Source organism: Bombus fervidus, chromosome 11, assembly GCF_041682495.2.
Source record: "Bombus fervidus isolate BK054 chromosome 11, iyBomFerv1, whole genome shotgun sequence".
Classification (NCBI taxonomy): Eukaryota; Metazoa; Arthropoda; class Insecta; order Hymenoptera; family Apidae; genus Bombus; species Bombus fervidus.
Window position 1 is genome coordinate 10,900,923 of NC_091527.1, and position 24,199 is coordinate 10,925,121.

The 24,199-nt window shown below is 33.5% G+C and overlaps 2 protein-coding genes across 5 annotated transcripts; both read left to right on the forward strand.

Annotated features, from left to right (window-relative positions):
• The first annotated feature begins 5,743 nt into the window (after nucleotides 1–5,743).
• On the forward strand, nucleotides 5,744–10,533 carry LOC139992595 (uncharacterized). 3 transcript variants are annotated; one of them, XM_074111983.1, is made up of 4 exons: nucleotides 5,744–5,891; nucleotides 7,019–7,137; nucleotides 8,483–8,633; nucleotides 10,320–10,533. In XM_074111983.1, the coding sequence occupies exons 2-3, from the start codon at nucleotides 7,036–7,038 to the stop codon at nucleotides 8,624–8,626; spliced, it is 246 nt and encodes an 81-aa protein (XP_073968084.1). In that variant the 5' UTR covers nucleotides 5,744–5,891; nucleotides 7,019–7,035; the 3' UTR covers nucleotides 8,627–8,633; nucleotides 10,320–10,533. The 3 variants fall into 3 exon arrangements, 2 of the variants coding, with proteins under 2 accessions (XP_073968084.1, XP_073968083.1); XM_074111982.1 differs by lacking the exon at nucleotides 10,320–10,533 and adding an exon at nucleotides 8,723–8,797; XR_011801158.2 differs by having other exon boundaries at nucleotides 5,745–5,891; nucleotides 8,483–10,045.
• Nucleotides 10,534–11,076: 543 nt separating this feature from the next.
• Nucleotides 11,077–13,504, forward strand: LOC139992594 (omega-conotoxin-like protein 1). Of its 2 annotated transcripts, none has more exons than XM_074111981.1 (3): nucleotides 11,077–11,233; nucleotides 12,594–12,705; nucleotides 13,180–13,504. In XM_074111981.1, the coding sequence occupies exons 2-3, from the start codon at nucleotides 12,613–12,615 to the stop codon at nucleotides 13,312–13,314; spliced, it is 228 nt and encodes a 75-aa protein (XP_073968082.1). In that variant the 5' UTR covers nucleotides 11,077–11,233; nucleotides 12,594–12,612; the 3' UTR covers nucleotides 13,315–13,504. The 2 variants fall into 2 exon arrangements, with proteins under 2 accessions (XP_073968082.1, XP_071869652.1); XM_072013551.1 differs by lacking the exon at nucleotides 11,077–11,233 and adding an exon at nucleotides 12,329–12,369.
• The last annotated feature ends 10,695 nt before the right edge of the window (nucleotides 13,505–24,199 follow it).

Below are 24,199 nucleotides of genomic sequence, written 5' to 3' on the forward strand. Positions count from 1 at the left end.
CCTATCTGATCTTGCGATATTGCTCAACGTTTTTAATGAAAAATTCCATTTGCGATATAAAATTGGAAATGAAAAGGAAAATATGGCCTAACTACTTCGATTTGAAACAAAAGCTATCGAATAACCTTGAAATCTTTTTTCAATTCAACATTCGATTTTCGATGCAATAATATTTTTCATATCTTTAAACGCTTAATTTCTTTTTACATATAAATAGAACTAAAAGCTATTATTCAAGATTTTATTTTACTACTGTCGTTAAATATTTCCAGTTACGTAATACTTCGAGGCGGAACATTATGCTTCAAAAAGAAGAAGCAAGCAATTTCTAGATAAAAGTTATCCATAGATAAAATGATTTATTTCGTCATTTAAAAGATTAGGCAAATACAAAATAAGTTAAAATCGTATGGACTAATCGAGTGGATACATATATCGCGCACCACTATCATAACAACTTCATTTCTTTCATTTCCTCGTTCGTAGAATGCGAAATCGCTAAATGTTTCCAATAAAAGTTGTACTACTCTCCGCATGAAATTTTTTTAATATCCTGCCACTTGTTGCGGATAGAATCGAAAAGAATCGTTTTCCGAATAACAATCTCGGAAAAGCAATTTCAGCGAGCGAAGAAGGAACACGTTGTACACGATTTAACGCCTTGAAACATTTAGCTTGGAAGTTTATCGGCAACGCGCATTTCCATAGCGAGTGAAACGTTCGATCGCACGACAATAATTTTTAGCCCCGAGAAACGCCTCGAGAAAAGCGTCGGAATTGGGGGAAAAAAGCAACAACAAAAAGAGCACGCAGAAAAAACAGAGAAAAGTAATAGCAGTCGCGGTCAACGGATTTACCGGGTTCCCAAAAAATAAGCGCACGAGGAGGCCTCTCTTTCCCTCGGGGAACGACAATTGAATCAATTTAGAGGGCGGTTTTGATAGGCCGTACGACATGTGAACGCGTTACACGGCAGGTGTTTTGAAATATTACGCCGGTGTTACGCCAATTATCGTCGACAGCTCGCAGAAAAAAATGCGATCGGCTGTTACGACTCACGTCAGATCGCGATTTTTTTCGGCAATACGAAATACGCTCGGTATAGGTTGTACGGTATTAGACGATATACTGGTACAAGTATTAGATCGTCGTATAATAAACTCATTACGCATTTGTTCATCTAAAAATATCAACGAGATTATTATTTTTATATTGTAAAATCTATATATGTATTATTTCCTTTCACTGTCATTTCCTTTCACTGTCATCATTAGTGGATTAAGTAATTTTTGTGATTTTATTATTCCAATGTTTTCGTTCTTTAGAATAGTTTCGGACAATAAAAAATTTAGCACTTTCAGCTTCCACTACTATGGAATAGTTTAATAGCATGAAAACTGAAAACGAGAAAAACGATACGTATGCGTGGTGAAGTACGTACTTGCATTTTCAAGTGTTCTTGTTGACTTAACTGCAACTGTCTATTCGAGTGAGAACGCGTAAATGTTTGGAAGCTGATGAAGAGCATTTTGAACATCTATTACAATATTTTGACGATGTTGAACATGTAGTAAGTAGCAACGGCAACAGATACCTTTTTTTATGTGCATTTCGTCAGCAAGGAATGGATTAAAATCATTAAAATCAGTTGAGAGTGGAGTAATAATATTTGTCGTTGAATTCGACGTGTCGAGTTTGTCGAATCGTAACATTTGTTTTTCTATGCTCTACATGATTATAATACTAAAAATATAGAAATCTATTTAAAGAGATGAAAATGATCATGAGAAGTTTCCCTATCTAAAAATATTTTTTTTTTTTTTTAATCATAAAACTTCTTTCAAACTAGTTTCGTGATAATTACAAAATTAATTTTACATCATAAAAATTTCATAACATGTTAGTCTTTCGCATAGCACATCCTTCTCTCTAAATAATTCAATGAGAACGAGATATCTTGTATTCGTCTTCAATCTTAATGATAACAAGTTTTTGTTCCCTTTTTAACCACTTAAATCTATTTACTTCTATTTATAGTTCCTTCACTACGCTGGAAAATCATTGTGCATAAGATTTCATCAAGAGGATAAGACAAATAAAACTTTATCTTTGAGAATGATACGGATTGCCTTTAAAAGGGAGACGATTAAATAATGTGTTTACAGTGGTATAAGATAATTATTTTATAGTTAAACAATAATTACGCGCGACTCTTAATTAGAATATACAATGTAATATTAATTAATAAATACAAATGAATGTAACTGTTTATGCCGCTTATTTTGTCGAAAGCGCTGATTTTGAAAGTTCATCTATCGATATACACACGTGGCTATATATATCTCCTGTTTATTCAAAATTTTCATATAATAATAATAATACTTACTATCTCACGTTGATTCTATATTCATTTTTATACGTTATTTACAAAATGCAGAAATATTATTTATATATTATAAATTAAAGAACTATAACGGATAATAAACCTCAACGATTTTAACATTTCAAAATGATATACATTTTGAATCAATAAAGTAATTCATTTTTATAAAATGTACAGAACTTTTCATAAAGATTGCTTGTTTATGCAATTTACTAAATTAAGAAGAAAATTAGTAATTATTAAATTCCTTGTCAAAGCGGTTATTATTCGATCGTATGAAACTTTACTATTTTCGATTCATAGAATCTGCATTTGATCAATGATTCGGAAGTCGATGCAACGAGAAATTTTTATAAAAAGGGGAAAAAGATAATAAAAGGAACCTTATTCGAGGCATTGTCAAAATAAAAAAAAAGGAAGATCTGGAAATGCGAGTACAAAAATTTGTCGAGCACATAGAACTCTTACATAAAGTTTCAATATTGTCCTGGTTAACAACAAACAGAATAATGAATACACAACGTCGTGCAAAATTCAATCATACAAATTAACTGCTTGCATCAATTTCGTTTACCTTGTAACCCAGTCGAATCGCTCGATTCGATCGAACAACTGGTGAAAACGCCAAGTGTTTGTTATACTTTCAAATTATGCTATTTCCTGAAAATGTTGGTGACCAGCGATCGACGTATTAATGACGACCTGGAAACACGACATAAAAGTTTCATTTTAGGAATAACGATCGTATTGCAATTCTGGAAGTTGGTAACAGCTCGACAATTAATTTAAAACAATAACGATTGCTATACTTTGATTATTCTATGTATTTTAAAATTATTTAAATGACATGAATTTTTCTTTTATGTAAAAGGACACGTACAAGTATCATACACATATACGTGTGACTTTAAAAATGGAACATTAACAGAAAAAACGTTTGTGTTACATTCATGTTTGTATAACTTTTCTATTTCTATGCACGTGAACAAAATTTCTGTCGAGATATATCCTTTACGAAGAAAAATAATATTTTAATATTATAGGTATACCGTGATTGCAATAACTTTGGAAAAAAATGTAAATTTCTATTTCTTATTATCACATGTAATATATTATACTATCTTGTTACCTATTATTGCAGTGTAATAATACCTATTGTTACTAATGTCAATTGAATTTTAACTATAGATTTACAAGCATATCTAATTATAAGTTTATTAATTTGGAAATAAACACTTACGAGATAAAAATTATGAACAGAGATTACGATCGAATTTCTTGGAAGAAAATGATAAATTGACAGCAAAACAACGATCTTCAGAAAAATAATTATTTTATCAAGATAAGAGACGACAGGGGGTTTGTTTTTCTCTCTCGTGGATTTCTGCGAAACAGGAAAGCTTGCGCAATATGTTTATCCAATACGGTGTTTACCTTGTAGTCGGTGAATCTCGATAAAATGCAGTGGTATCCGTGACGATCACAAATAGAGTTTGATGATTCGTCAAGGTGTCCCGTCCAAATAGAAAAAATATTATCTACAGATTTGTCGGATCATATAAATATCAAAGTTATAACAAATATGCTCAGACGTTACAAGTTACATCAAAGAGACTGAAAGCTAAATCTAAGAAAGGTAAGTTTTAATTATATATCAAATATACTAAATTTGTTTCCAACAAACAAATGCAATCTTTATAATTACGCTTCATTCTTTCGATATATATATATATATATATATCAATTTTTGTACGATATTTTACAGTTTCTATATTTGTGGAATCACATCAAGCGATTAAAATGAGAGTACTGTTCGTAATTCTCTTCATTTGTTTATTGGCCATTTCAGCCATTACGGGTTGCAGACCAGCAGGTGTAATAGTAAGTAAATTTGCTAACAATGAAAATTGAACTTAAGAGTACCAATTTTGTTATTATATTAAACTAAGCAAAACTTTTTCAACTGTTTGAATCCGTCAATTTGGACTAGGCTTAATTTGAATCTGTTATTTCATTCGAATTAAAATATCTTTGCAAATTTCAGTTAGAATTGAGATTCTCTTAATTATTCTTTGTAATGAACACTTGTGATTGATAGCATAATGTTATTTACAATTTAGTGTATTGCTGATACTGGATCATTTAAGGGAATTTTATCATTTTATTTTACTCGTTCTCGTTAATCAGCTCTTATTAGTCAAGTTACTTCCAATTGCTTGAATTCAAGTAGCTTGGAATTACGCTACCCTTTTCCTTTTATTTATTTATTTCAACATCGATTACAGTGATTATTCGTTCAAATGGTAATATACATACACTTGTTCCTTTACCTGACTTGAAATATTATTTTTACTTTATAGAACTATTGACAAAATGTGTTTCTATTATTAATAATTAATAGGAAACAAATTTTCTCGCAAGTTAAGGAACGATTCAATCCCGAAAGGGTAAAATTTAAGTAGTTTTAATTCATACAACTTGATTCGTACAAATAAAAGCTTAAATTCAAGTTTCTCGAATTCAAATAATTTGACTAATCTGAATAACGATTAATTTTATGCGAATAATTTTCCAATCCAATAGCTATACGTAATGTAGCCAGATATTTCTTTAGAGACCAACGAAACTTATGCGTCGTCTGGGAATTTTCCGAAATTTTTGTCACGCGTTAATTGGCTCGTTCGTATGGCTAATCATCGGCTGTAATTTGTCGTAGTGCTCTGATGACAAAGATTGCTGTGAACCGTTGATATGCAACCCGTGGGCTCGCCGATGTACCAAGAAAATGGGTCCTCCAGCACCACTAGTATCGGAAAATTAACTACAAGATCAAGCCGCGCACGTTTTCTGGGCCGGCAATGAATCTTCCAATCAATCTTTCGATTGATATCAATGTTATTTCGTTTGCTTACGAATCTAGTTAGATACTCGCCATATTTAGAATCTTAAAATTGAATTTATTTTCCTCTATATAAATATATGTATGCCTATGTATAATAAATATAAGATACATTTGTGCTAAATTTATTGTTCCTTAATTTTCCTTATCCAAGGTCCTATATCTTTCTCTGTTTGTTAAATTAAATTTATATATGTAAGATAAATTTATGTACGGTATAATTTGTAAATAAATTACGGAACTGCTCTGACTAAATTAATATTATTAGTAAAATTTGATGATAAATATATACAGCGGTTACAAAAAGTATTTACACACCACTGTATTTATAGTATTATTTACTACATACTAATTAATAATAAATTGAAATGATAAAGCGAAAGAACGTTCCACTAATACGTATTTTATCGTTATATCTACGCTGTATGTATTAAGGCTCGCAAGAAATTACTGAACTTCTTATAACAATACGACAATGACATTTCACGATAACATGAATGGGTCTGCAATTTCAACCTCGACCAATTACGTCGAACGTATAAATACACGAAGCTACTGTTTACAAGACAGTTTAAAGCGTACTTCGACGCTGAAAGCATACAGATAGAAGTTAGTATATCTTTATATTCTCTAAAATTATTTGTGATCTGAAACATCAAATTATTATTATTTAACTGCAATTACTTTATCTACTTTGAATAAAACTCTCAAGATATAGAAGTATTTTCTAATTTGCTGTTTCCGTTCACACATACTGTAAATTTCATTGTAATTAAATTTCTAAAAGAATACATAACTTGAATTAACATTTACAACAAATATAACAGAATAAATATTTTATAATCTTTCTTTCAAGCATCTTTCGTTTATATTAAGTTCAATTTTTACGTTGAATTTCATCTGAATTTCACACAAGTCATTCTTTAATTTTATATAGCACCTTAGTATCAAGTTGCATTAAATAGACACACATATATATTAAATCTATATTAGTTCGCTTATCAAAAACTATAGTGGAAAATATATAATTATTATTCCAGCCTTAATATATAAAATTATACTAGTTTTCTAGAAATCTCCTCAATTAGTATTATTGATATAAATATATGCTATAACTGGCATTCATACTGTCAATGTTAATCGCATTTTTAGTCCAGAATAATGATAAATTGTAGTTTTAATGAAACAGAAAATTCCAGGACCCGATAATCTGAAAGAAAATGATTTAAACAAATGTTTCATACTGGAAGGAATTTAAAATTTACGTTATATCTATTTTGTCGCTTTGAATCGTATCGAATCTCTGTTCTGTGAAACATAATTATTAAATTTTTGAGGAATAATCGCAGAACCCGCTCAACCATACGTAATAGAAGTAATGTTTCAATTTCACTGCACATTTTGTATAGCGCAAGTATAACAGCAAAAACGAATGTAATGGTGAATTTTTATGAGCTATGCGCAATCGGACGGAATTCAACGTGAAATATGAGAAAAGTTTGCAGTTATGTTCACAACGCTTCTGTTATGTTTTTCCTATTAGATCTCTGTATAGAAATATATGTAATTAGCACGAAACGTTTATAAATAAGGAGAATAATCACGAATAATGGACAATTTGCTTATTAAGCCTAATTAAAATATTTATTCTATTTCTTGTACGTATCATATTTTCCTAATTTCTATGCTTACAGTAATCTTTAATTATATCATGTTCTTTTCAATAATTATTGCAGCTTCGATAGCTGTTAAAATGCGATTTCTACTGTTCACGTTGATGTTTATGGTAGTTTCTACTGCTGTGCTATTGACTCAATCGCAAGAAACCGGCACTTGCAGCCCTTGGTTGGGACAGGTACGTACATCAGGCATAAAACTTATAAAGTACAAAAAGAACAATGTTTATTGACGAAGTACTCCTCTTTATAGAACATATTAATTTCAAGGTATTTCATTTATACCTATAATGTATTTTCCTTTGTATTTCCTAAATCATCTTAGAAATTATAGACATTTCTGATATTTAAATCGGGGGAATCATGTAATTTTATAACAGATCCGATAATTAATGAAAAAAAGTTAATTATGTGTTGAAAAACTAAAAAAATTTGTAAAATAAAATATACATAATATTGGATATCGATATCGACGATTAAATTTTCTTTTTTTTTTTTCCGGTACAATATTTTTGCTTGTAGTATCTTGAAAAGTGTATGTGCATGACGTTATTCTTTGCATATCAAAGTGACACATTTTATTTTTGTCATATCTAAATCGTCGCTGACGCTTACTTAAAGACAACTTATAGTATTACAACTTAACATCACTTTTATGACATATAAGAATATAAAAGATGTAAAATACCATGAACTTTATTTTACGAATTATTTAAAAAAAGGCATATACGACTTTTTCTCTGCTGCTAGTAATTTTTAAGTATACCTAATGCAGTGCGTACGGTTTATCGTTTAATCTTAAACAATTCTGTAGATACAACTTCGCCACAATTTCGTTAATATGAAATAACAAAACATATAATAATATATCTGTCGTGCATATTGATGATATACTTCTACAATGATATCTTCCACTTGTTCGAAGATAATAGTCAAGATCTTCTATTATCTAAGATCTTAAGCCACATTTATTTTGTTTACAGGTGCTAAGAACGTAGCATTTACGTTATATGTAATTTTGTGATGACAAGACATTAAGCGTTATTTTACGACAATGTTTCAATAATCTTGTTGAAAATATGACGATAAATTAAAGAAAAGGTTGATGCCTTATAGTTAGTTTCATACTAAGAGAAGTAGTTTTCGTTCGTCATCTTTTTTCATTTTTGGTATTAGTAGACTTCTTTTAATAATAATGTATATTTAACACGAGCAAAAAGCGTGCAACTATCGAATTGACAATGTTAAAATTCTGTTATGAAGGTGAAATATGCACATACACGAGTAATCGTTATACTCATATATATATGAAAACTTACATAATTTTTTATCGAAAAGTTGTATCATAAAACTTCGTAATTCGAGCTTGTATAAGCTTGAATTTCAATATATTTATTATACAACGAATATCAATATATTAAATATATAAAGTATCAAGTACAGTTTAGTTACCTTCAGTTAGCTCCAAGTTTTAACATCATTTTTAATATTGAATATTTTATTATTTTGTATTTCTGATTTTAGTGTACAGTGTCTGAAGATTGTTGTCGGCATCTTATTTGTCTTACATATGCAGCTAAATGTGTGCCAAATTCAGCGGATATTCTAGGACAAGACGAAAGACCTATTGGAAATGGACCATTTCCTCCTGGTTATCCAATTGATTAAATACTATGTAAAATTATTTATGTTTTCGCTTTTCCCCTTAAACTCTTTATTTATCCATCACAGAAACGACCCTTCTGGATTTTTATCTTTTTCTAGGAAAATAGAAAAGATACTTTAACATTTGTAATTTTTGTTTAATAAATTTTGATGCTTTTTAACAAATTGTATAAATATGTATCCTCGTTCGAATTGAACATTCTTTATTAAATAAAAAGAAAACACGCAATAAAATACTTAAAAATATCGATACATATTTCGTCGTCTTCGTTGTTACTATAACAGTTGAATCATATGGAACGACGTGAATCAACGGCTAAAAAGAAATAAGTGACTGATAAAAATATCTGCTGATAGCAACGCAAAAGTAATATTAAGATAAGAAATACTTCTCATAACATTTTTTTTTGTAAAACGTTTCAATTTTCATTTGTTCTATGTGAAGGTTCATTGTGCTATCAGGTTCACCATATCACGAGTCTTATTTACGACTGTTGGCATACGTTGTTATTTAAATAAACGAAAAATTATCCCTGCTCGTTTATATTACATATAACGTAGCAACATAATTTGAAACTTCATCCGTTTCCGCGGACGTTGCGTGGAAAATGTCGAAGTTCTCAAATGACCTAATCTTTTGGCAGTTTAGTGGTAGCATCATCGTAACGATAAGTAAACGAAATTGCATAACAAACAAACAACGAGATGCGTAAAAAAATTTTTAATTTTGAAATTGCAAAGTTGTGACGTTGTATGGTGATGTTTTTCAAAAGCAGATTTACCAAGGAGGGAGAGAAAGCTACGGTTGCGGCGCGCCGGCTCGTTGTACGTGAAATTCAGTGACGTCAAAAGAAACAAAAAAAAAAAAAAAAAAAAGAGCGAAAGAAAGGAAAAGAGAAATAATCGACGTTTTCACTTGGCTACCGTCTACGGATAAAAGGACAATATTACCGGATGATTCGGTTTTCTTTCCTGTTGTTTCCTATTAAGCGAATTAAAGAACAAGAGGGCTTTGTCGGGAGATCAATGGAATGTATAAAGCCTGCAATATGCAGTCGATGGAATATCGGTGCAGAAAGCAAAAAGTGCTCGACCATTTCATAGCGACGAATGGAAAAAGAATGTTCGCAGTGACTGCCTCTTTTCAATTGTTATACAGTTTAGAGTATAATCGGAGTGAATTATAATTGTGGGGAAAATAGTACGGCAGGTTTTGACTTCCTCGGATTTGCCGAGATACAAACTAAATAACAGATCCAGAACAATCTTCAGTTACTATAAGTTAATAGGTGGCCTTTCCCTTCTTTATTTTCTATTTTCCTTCCTTTTTTTTTTTTTTTTTTTTTTTTTTATTAACGTAGAAAGGAAACGAAGGATTTGTACATACGACAGAACGATTGAACTCGAAGATAGAGATCGAAAGTAACGTTTCATTGTTTACGCTCATACAGTATATTGTGAAATTGAAAAATGAAATCTGTTAGCAACAAAGACAACGGATTTCCCTATTTTATCTTCCTTGTTATTCTTATTCGCGTTTCGCCAGCAATTTATATTCTCCAAACGTTATCTGTTCAATTAATTCTTTTTCTCTTCCCTTTCTTCTTTTTTCTTTTTTGGAGAGGAATGATCGTAAAGCATTACTTTATGCGCTCCTAATACTTTATTGATGTAAGGTTCTATGAATGTTTTACAGATAACCAGAAAGAAACAGATAAAAATATATTTGTTGCACATATACACGTTGTGTACATTCAACTTTCAAGGACAAACTGTATCACGTATTTCCGACAGACTCCTTAGTTTTCCCATCGCATTTGTTTTGAAAAGTATGATGAAATATGTTGAAAGACAGTTATATTATAGTTATATACATGTAATCTACATAACAATTATAACTGAAAGATAAAGATCTGCTCATTATTAATTATAATTTTGTATTATACTTATCTTCTATTATCTTCTAAATACGTAATTGTAGTTAGTCACTTAAACATATAAATTAACACGAATTGAAACATATAAATATTAATATAATTTAATCAATTTAAATGTAATATCTATAATCACATTAATTAATAATGATGTAACAAGCCTACTCGATTAATCTTTCAGTAATAAGTTTTAACACAATTTTCCAACCATATTGTTCTAATATGATATATATATAATAATTCTAAATGACATAATTGCTGTTCACAAAATTCTACAATAAAAATTTCAAATTTCCTCCCACAAATAAGAAGATCGGAAAGAGGAAAGAAAGTAAGACGTGAAAAATTCATTCAGTAGCTGAGCTAATCGTTGGAACGAGAACTCATCGGTGTAATAAAGAGCGAAACAACTGCACAAACATTTCTTGAAATTGAATCACGTGTGCTTGCAAGAAATATAACATTTCTCGCTATTACCCAGCACTCTTCCATCTACGCACACGTGCCGCATGCTGTATGTGTAATACACGACTTAAACAGCGGTTAGAGTGACGCGATGTTGCGGTATAAAAGCGTAGTATATTTCAAGTTGAGAAATCAGTTAAGGTCGAACTCTTGAGACGTTCGCTGTGAAGAAAGAGCCGTGAAATCGCTCCTACAGATCAAGTCACTTCTGGTGAGTAGAATTGCGCAGTTTCTCCGTGAAGGACGAATTACTTCTGAATAGCTGGCAACAACTTGTTTTTAAACTGATCATCGTGAAAAAGTGTTGGAAAATAATATAATTACAGCTATAGGTTTCACGTATAAACCGTTTTTCAGTGATTGGTTCGATTCGATTGTGTATTTGAATATCGGTAAATAATTTTAGATGGTGAAACATTTGAATATATGACTTGGAGTGAATGAATATCAAGAGAATATAGAAAATCGTATGAAGTGTACGAAGTGTAAATATGAGTGTATCGTAAACGCCAAACTTTCTCAAATTTCTCGAATAATCTTCAAAGAGACGAAAACGTTCGACAGCATGTTTTTCAAGTGACTTCTTCTCGATGCGTTAACTTGGTCGTGCATTGAACTTTGAACGCCTGTTGTCACGTATTATTGTTATTTTAGTACGTTATTCATCTCGTCATTGTACACGCAACTATCGAGATAGTTATCTTTTTCCAAATCAAACGCTATGATTATAAACGTATTACTAACGATCTGAAAAAATGAAAATGAAATTGGCAAATTAGGAAAGAAGACAATTTTAAACTTACCATAGTGTTGCTATCGATTAAATTAAAAATATTGTTCTTTTAACGGAAAAAAAATTCGAGACATGAATACCGATAACAGAATTGTGTATTCGCATAATTTACATAAAAAGTGATGTAATAAAAGAACTCGAGCAGATAAAGATAATAAATACGCAACTCATGAAAAAATTATTTTGCAAAGGAAGGCCAAAACAATGTATTTATTATTCCATGTCCGTTACAAAGCACGAAAGAATTCTGTCACACTAAATACGTGACAACCACTTGGCGAAGTAGATTGATGCCGTACACGGTTGGCCGTGGCCATATACTTTAGTCACTCTGATCGCTATTCAAGAACGAGTCAGGTCAGTAGTTAATGACTCATTCACGAACACCTGTGTACATCCTTCCTGCGCAGAACTCATACATATGCCCGGTCGCTTGCGTAATGAGCTAGAATATTATGAATCTGAGTCCGACCTTCGCAGGAAAGCGTCTTTCACAGATCTGTTCAGGCGAGATATAATTGAGTTAAGATGTATTTTCCTCTTGATATATTCCAGTTCGTTTTGAATTTCTTCTAAAAATAAATGCCTCGAATTTCGCAAAAAAGCAAGTGTTGGTTAAAAAAATGTTCGTTACAAACGAAAATAAAAAGCAAAATGATAGTTCGATGGGAAACAATAAAATTCCTAGTGCTATACGAGATTAAAAAATTGAACAACAAGAAATGAATTGCATTGCAAGATGGGAAGAGAAAGTGATACAATTTTTTCTCATTTACAGTGTGAAAATACATCGCAAAATGTCCAAGTTTATGCTATTCGTTTGCGTCGTTTTGCTGGCTACAACCGTCATTACGGCTGCCCCCAGCTCCTGCGGTAGACACGGTGACCCCGTAAGTAAAAAGTTATTTTGTTATTTCTCTGAATGTCCACCAACAAAATGATGTAACGTTGGTTCGTTGTCAACACGTTCAGTAGCGCGAAAAAAATTTCGAAATTTAAAACGATATTAGAAATTTATATTCGAATATTTAATTATCCTGATTTTCGACATACTCTGCCTTTCATTTTTCCTTCAGCAGTAGATAAAACAATATCTTTGTGTTTCGTTCAATGAAACTATCACTTTGTAGAGTGTTGATCATCAGAAACGTTCGACGTCAGCTTGACACACAGGTCATAAAGAGGACCAGACGTAAAAATAATAACAGGGTTACGCGAAACAGTTCCGCTAATTAGAGTCTCGTGGACGATGAGAGCCTAAAATAGAATTTTAAAGCAGCCGTAATAATATGCAGCCAGAGCTGCACAATGTCATTTATACCAGCTGATAAATTCGCTAACGCGAATTTATTTCTTCATTTCAGTGCGTTTCCAACAGAGACTGTTGCTCTAACACAAAGTGTCACATATACGCGAACAGATGTCAAGTACAGATCACGGAAGAAGACCTGATGGCTGCACGTGAAAAGATCCTTGGCCGGAAAGGGAAGGATTATTAAGTAATTAACCATTTCAACGATGAGCATACATCAATCAAAGTCTCCCACTGAATCAAATCAACGTTCAAAGCCGACTAATATCTTTGCCTCGAAGTTAATGTTTACCTAGAAACGAACAACAACGCGTGATTCATGCAGCACATGTAAATATGCGAAACAAATAAATGAAATAAATCGTACGTACAAGCAAGTCTAAAACTACATTCACGTATTTTTTAATTTTAATGGCGTTCGAGACTACCACGATTACTAGCGATTCTTGTATTTTTTAATTTTAAACGACGACTATCGTGATTATATTGGTGAGATTTGTTTACAAGTCATTTATTGCAAACGTATACTTAATACAAAATTAGCGTATATCACGAACAATGGTTTTATACTTAGAATCAGTGCTAAAGATGGTCTTATTAAATAATGTAGCTTATTAGTATAATTAACAATTGACTGTTCAAATAATAATTTGTGCAAAATGTATGTTTGCAATGACTATCTTGTAATTTCTATATACATTTTCAGATTGGTTTCAAATTTGATTAATATAATCGTGACAGTCGTGTTTCGTTACAATATTAATAAAAGTTCGAAATAATTTTATATAGCAAACATAATATATTGAAAGTTTTCTATGTTAAGTGTCCAACTATTTCCAATTAATCTCTGAATTAAGTTTATTTTTGTCAAGGTTCGCCTTAGAAAAATTAGCATTTATCTTTTTATTTCGACGTGCACATTCGATCGAATGTGTAACGATAGAACGTTACGTGTAAAAGCGAACGATCTGTGGAACTCAGCGTAGATGGAATTTCCATTCGACGAAGAGGTCACGATTATTAGGCTGACGATTATTATTATCAGCTAGTACGAGATTATTGTGCTTCGTTTCTGACGCAGGAAAGTTGCACGCAAGATAATATCCGCGTAACTTGTGGCAGCGGCAGAAGTGCGATTGTTATGAAATGAAATTCCGCTAATTTTATACGAAACCGTTCGAACATCGTGTGGTTACTAGGTAGATAAACATTTTAGAAAATTATATGCGATCAAGCATGTAATTGCACGGTGCCCGCTGGAAAATTAAGCGGCACGGCGTTCGATTGCGCTACATGCTGTATCGCTTTATCGCGCGTATCGCATCACGTTTCGAACTTACTATCGCCTTTAAATTCGCTATCTTTGGCGACATTACCATTGTTCGTCCGAAACGTACAGTAAGCTAGGATTATTTGAGTCACCTAAGCTTCAATACGTTAGAACTTTATTTTGAGCTTTATACAGAGTAATCAAACTTGTTGTATATTATGAGACACCATTAGTCTTAGGATAACGACGACAAGATGAGAAAATATCGTACACGTACTTTAAACTCGGCAAAAAGTATTTCTTGAAAAATAATTAGGTTTATTTGAGTCAGCAACGAAGTATCGTATGAGGAATACTAAAATAAAGAATAAAATTTCTCCTAAAAATAAGGTAATACACAAACGCTATTGAATTATGAAATTAATTACACTGATCATTAACAGTAATTAAAGAAACTTCTTGCTTTTTGGACAAATAGACGTTGAGTAGAAAATGATAGTAATCGAGCTGTCAATGTACACCATATATTTCATTGCTTGGTAAATTGTTTTCGAATACAGATCGTTAAAAAAATTGTTCTAACAGGATTTAACAAATTGCAAGGTAACTTAAATTGCTTAACTTGACCCAAATGTCCTATTGATTTAAATAATCCTATCTTAGCCGAGATATGCCTTGTCCTGCTGATAAAGGCACTCTGCCTCTGATCGGAAATATGAATAGATTGAAAAAAAAAAGAATCTAGCAAATAAAACTGACGCGAAAGGAACAGGTGCGCGTTACAGGAAAAGGGTGTAGTTTAATCGCCTCGACTTATCATTCGATAAAACGACAACTGAATCAGCCATATGTGACTTAATCGAAATCGCTCATGCACAAGGTCTGTCTGTGTCTCGAGATTTCTACCGGATAGATTAATAAATTATCCTGGACGCCTCTGGCTTTTTCCTTGTTGAACAAATGGTTCGTCTAGAAACACTAATGTTCACCAAGAATCGACTGCTTCTTCGACATTAATGATTGCTGGCACATCGATTTGCTTCTTTCTACTCTTAATTCACATGGATTTTTATAGAAAAAAGAATTTGACGGAATTCGAATGTCTAATACGTATACTAATATCGTGATCAAACCTTTACAAAATTAAAATCTAGTATAAATTTATATATAATGAGGATATTATACGCGATATGAGAGTACATTATTATGATTGATTCTAAAATGATAAATCACTTACAAAGTAATTTGTAAAATAAAGGAAATACGCTAGGAAATAATTGTATGAGTGCAAATAGTGTATTTGTATTATGATTTCTGACAGAAAAGAACATTTTCACGCCGAATTTCGAATATTGTTTCAGTTTCTATTTTTTAGAATAACTGATTAATCCAATCTACTCTGAAACGATAAATACATACTTATTTTATGCATTAGTTTACGTGCTTTGAGATATTCCTCAGTTACACTTTATTCATATATTAATTCATATATTTAAAAATATTCTTTAATGAAAATGTTCTATTTGCAGTATATATGTATTTAAATTTAATAGAATAACGGAAATACATAAATCTAACAGGTAATCTCGCAAAATGATATTCTGCATATTTCTAAAATTGCCATCTATACTCGTGACTTATGAAAATCAAAGCTGAAAAGAGAATTTCGAACTCTGCTGTTTTACAGATGTCGTCAAACTTCGCGATCGCGTTGGAGATTTTAATTTCAGCAGAAGTTGTTTAAAAATTGAAATCGGCCGAAAGGTAAGCTCGTTACTTGGGAAAAAATTCTCGATCGTTGGTCGACCATGCTTTATCGACCATTAAAAGGCATCCTAATTTCTAAAAGTAGGCGTACTTTGAATCAAAGACCGAAAGCTTCTTCCGTTCGTTAGACGACATTTACGTCGTGCTTCAATCTCATTAGTTTCAGCTTAAAGTTAAGCGCCTCAACTCTTTTAGGCCGAGCTGTTTCCGTTCTTTGACCATCGCGGAGTTTACAAAGTTCTTTTCGACGGAAGTTACGCCTGATAGCCATAGAGAAAAAAGAAGAACGCGCACGAGGAACACTGTACCCATAATTTAGACTTCTACATTTCTTTATATTCGAATATCAACGAATCTTTACTACGCCCGCTCTTTTACGATCATCTATGTTAATCAAAGTGGAATGTTATCGAAAATAATAATTAAAATTCAGATTTTAGTTGGACTTTTCAGATTCAAATCAAATTTTAATAAAAATTTTCTTTTTAATTTACCTCAAATTTTGTCACTGAAATTTACCACTCCAGACATATACCATGGGGATAATGTATGATTGTTCATTCATGATTTTTCTATAACTCCTGCAAATAATAATTTCTGTCAGCTTTTATCGTATATTTTAAATCGTTATCTTAGACGAATCCAAAATTTTGATTAATCGTGTCCCATATGAAATTAGTAGGTGTCCATATTTATGTATATAAAGAAGAATACTGATATTTAAATACATAACTTTTACGTTAAGGTTTTATATGTAGAAGGATGATTCATGAGCTTTTTAGTAAGCTACGTACTCAAAGCAAAATCTTCCTTCGTCAACGCTTATTTAATTTTTATATTTCCGAATCTCGATCCGTGTGACTCTGATAAGATGGAAAAAGTCCTATCTAGTGGATCGAAGGTAAAGGCATCACTGGACAAATATTTGTCTGATGTACCTTATCGTGTTCCAGCTTAATTGCCATATGTTATACTCTCATACTTTGTGGTACACCTTCTGTCTTAGGTAAAACGCGCGTACGTGCCTTTATAAAACGATATATTTTGATGAGATTTAGCGTTCTATTAATTCTAAGCACTCTGGATTTAAGCGTTAAATTAATCTTTATTCTTAAAATTAATCTCCTACGTCTCCTAGGTTTTAATTTTGAAATTACATTACTCGAAATTATTTTTACAGTAATGAAAACGTGGTATGGTATGGTAAATGATATACATCAAACGTATATAATCTACGAATAACGAAATGATAGAATGCCATAGATAAATAAGAATAATACAAAGATATTTAAATTTTGATGTTAAAACATATTCAAATTCTAAATTTATTTGATTTTAACATCGAACATAACGAACGCTTTGTTAAAATTCGTTCCTGGTTTACCGAAGTACTTATCATAATCCATTACATTAACTTTTATCCTCAGAACTGGCGAGTCATTAATTGAAACATTTTCTATTTTTTATTAGGAATTTTTCAAATTACTCCCTCGAAACTAATAAAAACAATTTTTCTCCAACTGTTATGGACAGAAAAAGTAATGCTATTCAAGTCTGAATTACTAACAAGTAGATTAAATAAAGTACATTTTTTATCAACAAATTCTTCATCCCTTGAATCATCGGACTCCTAAAAGGTAATGGATACCTAATCTATAAAGCAGAAAAAGATAGATCTTTTTCAATATAAAATTCAACCCCCTACAAACCAGTCTCATACAAAGCCAAACGATACCATTTACCTCGTCCACAATTGGAACGTAAAAATCATCGATCCGTGAGCTGGAGGTGGCTTGGTTGCCGCGCGAAACATAGAGAAGTCCTAAGCGGGAAACGAGGAAATCGTTCGTACGAAAGCTGGTAGGCGAAAAATTGTCGTCGTAGCTAGAAAAGCGTAAAGGATAAGCATATGGTGGAAACGAGGGAGGGAACGAAGTCGACGACGAGTTGAAGACAAACGGTAAGCGGAGGAAAGCACTCGAGCTGGAGTCGAGTGTCCCTTTTCGTGGTTCCTTTCAAGTTCTCTTCCGTGAGGCAAGCCGAGTCCTTCACTGCTTTTAAGCTCGTTCTCGTTGGAAGGCCGTCCGGGTGAGAAGCTGCTCGGATGCCAAGAGACACGTTCCGGTGCAATTCTGAGCGCCAGCTCGCGCTAGCTTACCGGATGTGCCAAGAACAGCCTGAGCTGCAGGGTTGAGGGGGTGGAAAAACGTCGAAAGGACTTAAGTTCGTGGAAGAACAGTGAACAAGCGACGGGCAAAACGGAAGAAGAAGCAAGGGAATAATGCAGCTAGCACGCCGTAAACATTCGGGGCCATAATATGAAAACATTGTCGGATGTAAGCCGGAAGGCACACAGTAATGTGCTGAGCTTAGCTAGCGAGCCTGGTGCCGGCTCTCGCTTCTGTCGGCGCACTGCCACGTCAGGACGTCAGGATTTCAGGCAGCTACACAGCTCTCGTTCGATTCGTGGGATTCGCCTAGCCCAAAAGCGCTCTCAGGCCAGCAGGGTTGGAAGGACAGGGTGCAAGGAGCGCGCCACGTGGAATTCCAAACGGCTCCAGCGTGCCATACGCCGCTGGTGAAACGCTGACGAATCTGACGCGCGCTTTTTGCCAAATTGTTCCTTAACTCGGCGACCGGTCCGCGGAAAATTCGGGGATAATCGAAGCGCCGCGTTGTTTGCGTCGCTCGCGACTCGGATTCACGTGCGTCCGTAAGTCGCGATCTAGCGCTTGTAATCGTCGCTCGGTGTATTCGATGATGGATTAAGCGCGCTCCCGAGACCAGTCGGTGTGTTTCGGTTCATGGATGAATTAGACGCAGAAGTTCATAATGGCTTTTACATGCTGGCGTTAGTTCTCCTTTCCTTATTTACTCCGATTTTTAATCGACTGAAACTAAAGTTGTAAATACGTTGTTTTGACTCATTGAATATTAATTGAACGTAATTGTGCGGTAGTAACAATGATTACTCTACGTACTATACTTTTTAAAAGAGTATAACAATAAATTTTTATTAGGAAGATAAGAATCGTAGGTTTATCATAATAACTAGCACGTTTAAACATCGTAGCACAGACTATTTCAATGATTTTATTGTTTCATCGAAGAAAGCAGCGTTTCATGCGATAAATGTACTTCCTAAGTGTCGAATTTAGATTTCTTAATAACATGTACATATAAAATACAACAAATCACTCCTATGCTTATAACTCTTTTCGTCACATTCCTTATAGAATCTACAATTTCTCTAACAAAGAAAATCTACTCTAACTCTTCGATTGTACCAGGTATAAAAGCTTCTCGAAGAAAACTAATCCACCGACGTCTTCGTCGACGGACCTTCGTAAAACGAGCTATTCACAACAGACACCAGCGGACATTAGTGATTTCCCCCTTATCCTATCTCGATCTGACGTTCACGAATAAAGGGGCTGGATAGGAAGCGCGCATAGGCCTCGGCGATAGGTGTGTAAGTTATATCGGTGAGAGGCGGCGATAGTGAGGCAAGGGCGACTGTACCGTCGACAGTACAAATACCTAGAGCTACTTAGAGAAGAGGGAAATGGGACTAGCCATTTAGGGCAAACTACCCCCGAGTTGGCTCACGCGACTGATCTTATCGTTCGCCCAGTCGGTTCCCGGCTACGGAACGCATACACTCACGGTTATCTCGCTGCAGAATTGATTTCTTGCATTCGTTATTTCCCTGAGACCTCGCCTGGTGTCACACGCGCGATCTTTCTGCTGTCTGCGATGACTATACACGCAACAAAGTATCAATAGAAATGAGATATCAGGTATGATATATTGCGTAATGCACGAAAAATAAGGTAAAATCAAGTTAATTGGATGCAATTAAAATTGGCGATATTACATAGATTATATCATGACGAATACCATGGTTCCTTTTTGCAGATATTTTACTTGACTGGTCTATTTTCTAAGATAGAATTGATATTCTCAGATCGGTCGGTCAACGGAGCACCATTTCATTGGCAATCGAGGAATTTTCTAAAAAGGAGGGCTATACGTTTCTGGTAAATATGATCGAACGTAATGTTTTCTAAGCAAACGGTTAAATACTTTAGTAAAATTTTTATTTATTTTGCAAGTGTAGAAAGTACAAAGTGTCATTATATCATTTTGTTAAATTTTTCTAGAAAGCTTTTCAACTTTTCTTCTTATTCGAATGTTTTATTTGAATTCTAGGAAATTATAGAGATGAGTTCTGTTACGTTGGTAAGTCCAATTACTTTTTTACTATACTGTGAATTGAACGTAGGGAGAGATTGACTCGATTGTGTTTGGTTAATATGCCTGAAACACAGTACGTGCGATTCAGTCAATTTACTGTTGTGCCTAACAGGTGTCAATTGGATTTCACGAATAGTTATTTATTTTATACTGTGTTCTACTAAATTAATTTCCTAAATTCCTATTTCCTAAATATTTATGTCCTTTGTTATTTTATATAAGAAGATAATTTATTTTATTGAAATGATTGAACATCATTGACTATCTATGCTATTATTTCTGTATCACATGTCAAGCGTTATACTATCGTAAAATGCTTACATAAAAATGAAGCGATAGCTGAAACGGAAATTTTAAAGAAATACCGACTCACATATTTTTCAAGAAGAATATTTCATGATGTACTAACATGATATGAAAAATTATAGCTTCATGTACGCTTCATATGCCGATATAATATATAATATATGATAACTCAGCAAACGTATATTAGATTCAAATGTATAGAATTCCGTGGTCGAAAATATTACATATGCATTTTATAGATACTACTTTTTCTACATTTTCTCTGTAAATTAAAAACAATTTTATCAACTTTGATAAGCATTTGATCTATTTTTAAGAAAGGATATATTGAGAGAAAAGGTTGAGGTATTCGAATTATTTAATAAAATATCTATTTACAAGTTACAAGTCTCTAATGTAAAATTTGCTGTGACGCGTGTGATGTATATTTTTAAAGCCACATAAATTTTTTTGCAACAATCACATAATTATCTATACTATCATGCATTTTAAATAATTCGCGAAATAAATAGAAAAAGATTTCCAAAAGAAAGAATTATTGACGAAATCAAATTTTAGGATTGAAATATTTTCCTGTGTCACGATATATTTGTACAAAATTGGAAAGAAATTTCATTCTCCTGATCGTGGAATTTAATGGGACACTAACGAGATACGTGTTGATTCGATTCGTAAGAGATTCCTGTTATGGACCGCGGAATCTCATGCCCCTCGTGTTTGAAGTTCACGCGTCGACATTCGTCATATTCCAAGATTTCGATTGAAATCCATCCCCAGACCAGGATTCCTTCGAAGCAGTCGCGTAGCGCTCGCATACTCAACTTGTATTGAACATTTTCCTACGGATCCTACAGATTAAACGGGTTCGATCTTCGGAGTAACTCGAATCGAACTTAACAGTCGGTTAAGTCCAGACGCTGGCCGTTTAGTTAGTCCGTTTAGACCAGAGGCCACGAAGTTCGATCCGTAAGCCAGTACAGTGTAGGGACTGAAGAGGGTCAGTCGAGATCGTGGAGATTTGCTAGTCCTATCTCGATTTGCATAAATTCATAGTTTGCGGCTTAGATCTAAGGACGTAAGGAAACCTCGCTGAAGGGACCACGAATATTCTTGAGGCGAGAAGCTGATGTTCCTTTTACTGTTAAGTACTTATAATATTTGACAATGACGATATAGATACAATTTTAATATATACATATTCTATGATATATCTATTTCACTGCTTGGTTCTTAACGAGCTTGGTTCTTAATTAATTCATCGTTAATTTCCTTTGGTCAAATCTAAATGCCGTTAGTACAAATTCGCCGAAGTATCTGTATTCTTACGAACGATAGTGTACGTCTATCTACATCTGTTTCTTTTTTACAATAACCATCCATCCATCAAATTTCGCCAGTCTCCTCCAAAAAGACATTATCACAGTCTTTTCCGAGAAACTGCTCATAAGCTGATTCGCATCCTTCAATGCTCAAACCTTTCTCTGTTGCTCGTAGAACGACGTAGTCGCTGTAGAACATAACCGAAATTCGACAAAAGTCTGTAGCGACGAAAATAGGTACTTCCAACGCGTGCACAGACAGACAGGGTCCGCGGGTGCGCGCTTTATGGAATTAATAAAATATTCACTCGACGGACAGACGGCAAAGTAAGGCATATAATAATTTTCAGGCACGCCACCTTGTGTGTTGTCTCCGGCGGTGCGGGTCGTACGTGACCGTTATCGCGAGATCTGATCAGAAAATGGCGCAAACTCCGATAAATAAGATAAATAATGTAACGCGGCTTCCGTACAGGACACAACCCCTTCCCGCGAAAAACTTCGAAAGTCGCGTGCACGTCCATCAGCGTGCCGAGCCCTAATATCGTGTTTCGCGCAAAGCGACCACGATTGGCCTCGTTCAAGGAGATTCGCTCTGGAACAACCATTATCGGCCCGCTTTCGCCATAGAGTAAAAGTCGTTACACGTCTATCGTCCGATCGGTATCATAAATTGCCACTGGTCTAGTTTTCTTCGTGCCGTGTCAGCCTCGACGACTGCGATACTTCAGAGGTAATAACGCCACGCACAGGCATGCGTTCCTTTCAAAGGCTATTAGAATCGATCCGATAGATATACCCTGAGTGAATTTTAATTACGATCTTCGATCGTTTTCATCGTTGATCGACTCTGGCGTGATTAAGGCAATCGGTTAGTCCTCTTTTCTAGTCGCAGTTAGAAAAAAATCGTGTGTCGTTGGAACGAAGGGGGAGGATACATTAATCAAAGTGTATTGCACCGGTTGCAATAATCTCCACGTCATACGGCAATCTAATGTTTTGTGACTAATGAGCGTAAGACGTGCAGTGGAATTAACTCATTCTGAATTTAATGATATTGCGTGCTCCGTATAATACAGAAACTCTTTTTAACAAATAGACAATGTCTTGCTTTCATAGAAATAATTGCGAAGAAATAGTATAGTAAATTAGATAACTTAGTACGAGCTTCATTTCTTACATAAGTCATTTGTTTTTCTTTTTTTTTTGTCTATTAAAAAAAAAAAAATATGAAACATATCCTTAGAATATTTTCAAAATTACAATTAGTAGAAAGAGTCAATGGAATTATAGGTAATTATAGATAATACTGAGATTGAAAATGCTTCAAATGAATTTATATAAGTTGTATAAGTTAAATATGAAAGTCAAATTATTTTAGCAGTAAAATATTAGCCACTTCTCATAGGAAAAATAGTCTTTTTTCTGCAATTTAGTATAATTTATCTATATTTGCAGGTAATAAAAATTTCTATTTGTACATTTTGTTCCTACAATTCTGGACCGTTACTATCGCACTAATCCCATTTCTCGAATGGCTACAGGTTAAAAAAAAAAAAGAGGACTGAAAAAACGTATTGTATCTACAACATGTAGCAAGTTTCGCTTTTCACAGCATGGATATATTGTTTACAAAATATTTTAGATACAGAGGTATCATCCACATCCCGGTGCATACATTTCGCAAATGCATTTCATGCATGTGTCATGCATATCTATTATCTCCATTGATACTACCCTAAAGCTCGAACCATACAAGTTGCGATAAATTTTATGTCGAAACCCGAAGCTTTCAAATTCTCAACACTCTCTACTAATTCGGTCTTGAGAGTAACGATATACGCCGCGAAAACCTCAGCTTTACTCGTAAATTCAACCACCAACCACCGGCGAAAATCAAAATACAAACAATAGATTCCAAACTACAGTCACATTCGTAAGTACTAAGACAGTTAACGAGAAGTAAAATAAACCTTGGCAAATCGTTAGGAAATTATTTAAATCTTTAAAAATTATTACCTCAAACAAACTCGTGTGTTCAACGTCGTAATAAAAAGCTCACAAATTATGTACCAGATCATTTCGTAAGTGATGTCGTATGGAAATATAAAAAAAATTTTAAACATGGAAAGCTTATCGTATTAATAAATAAG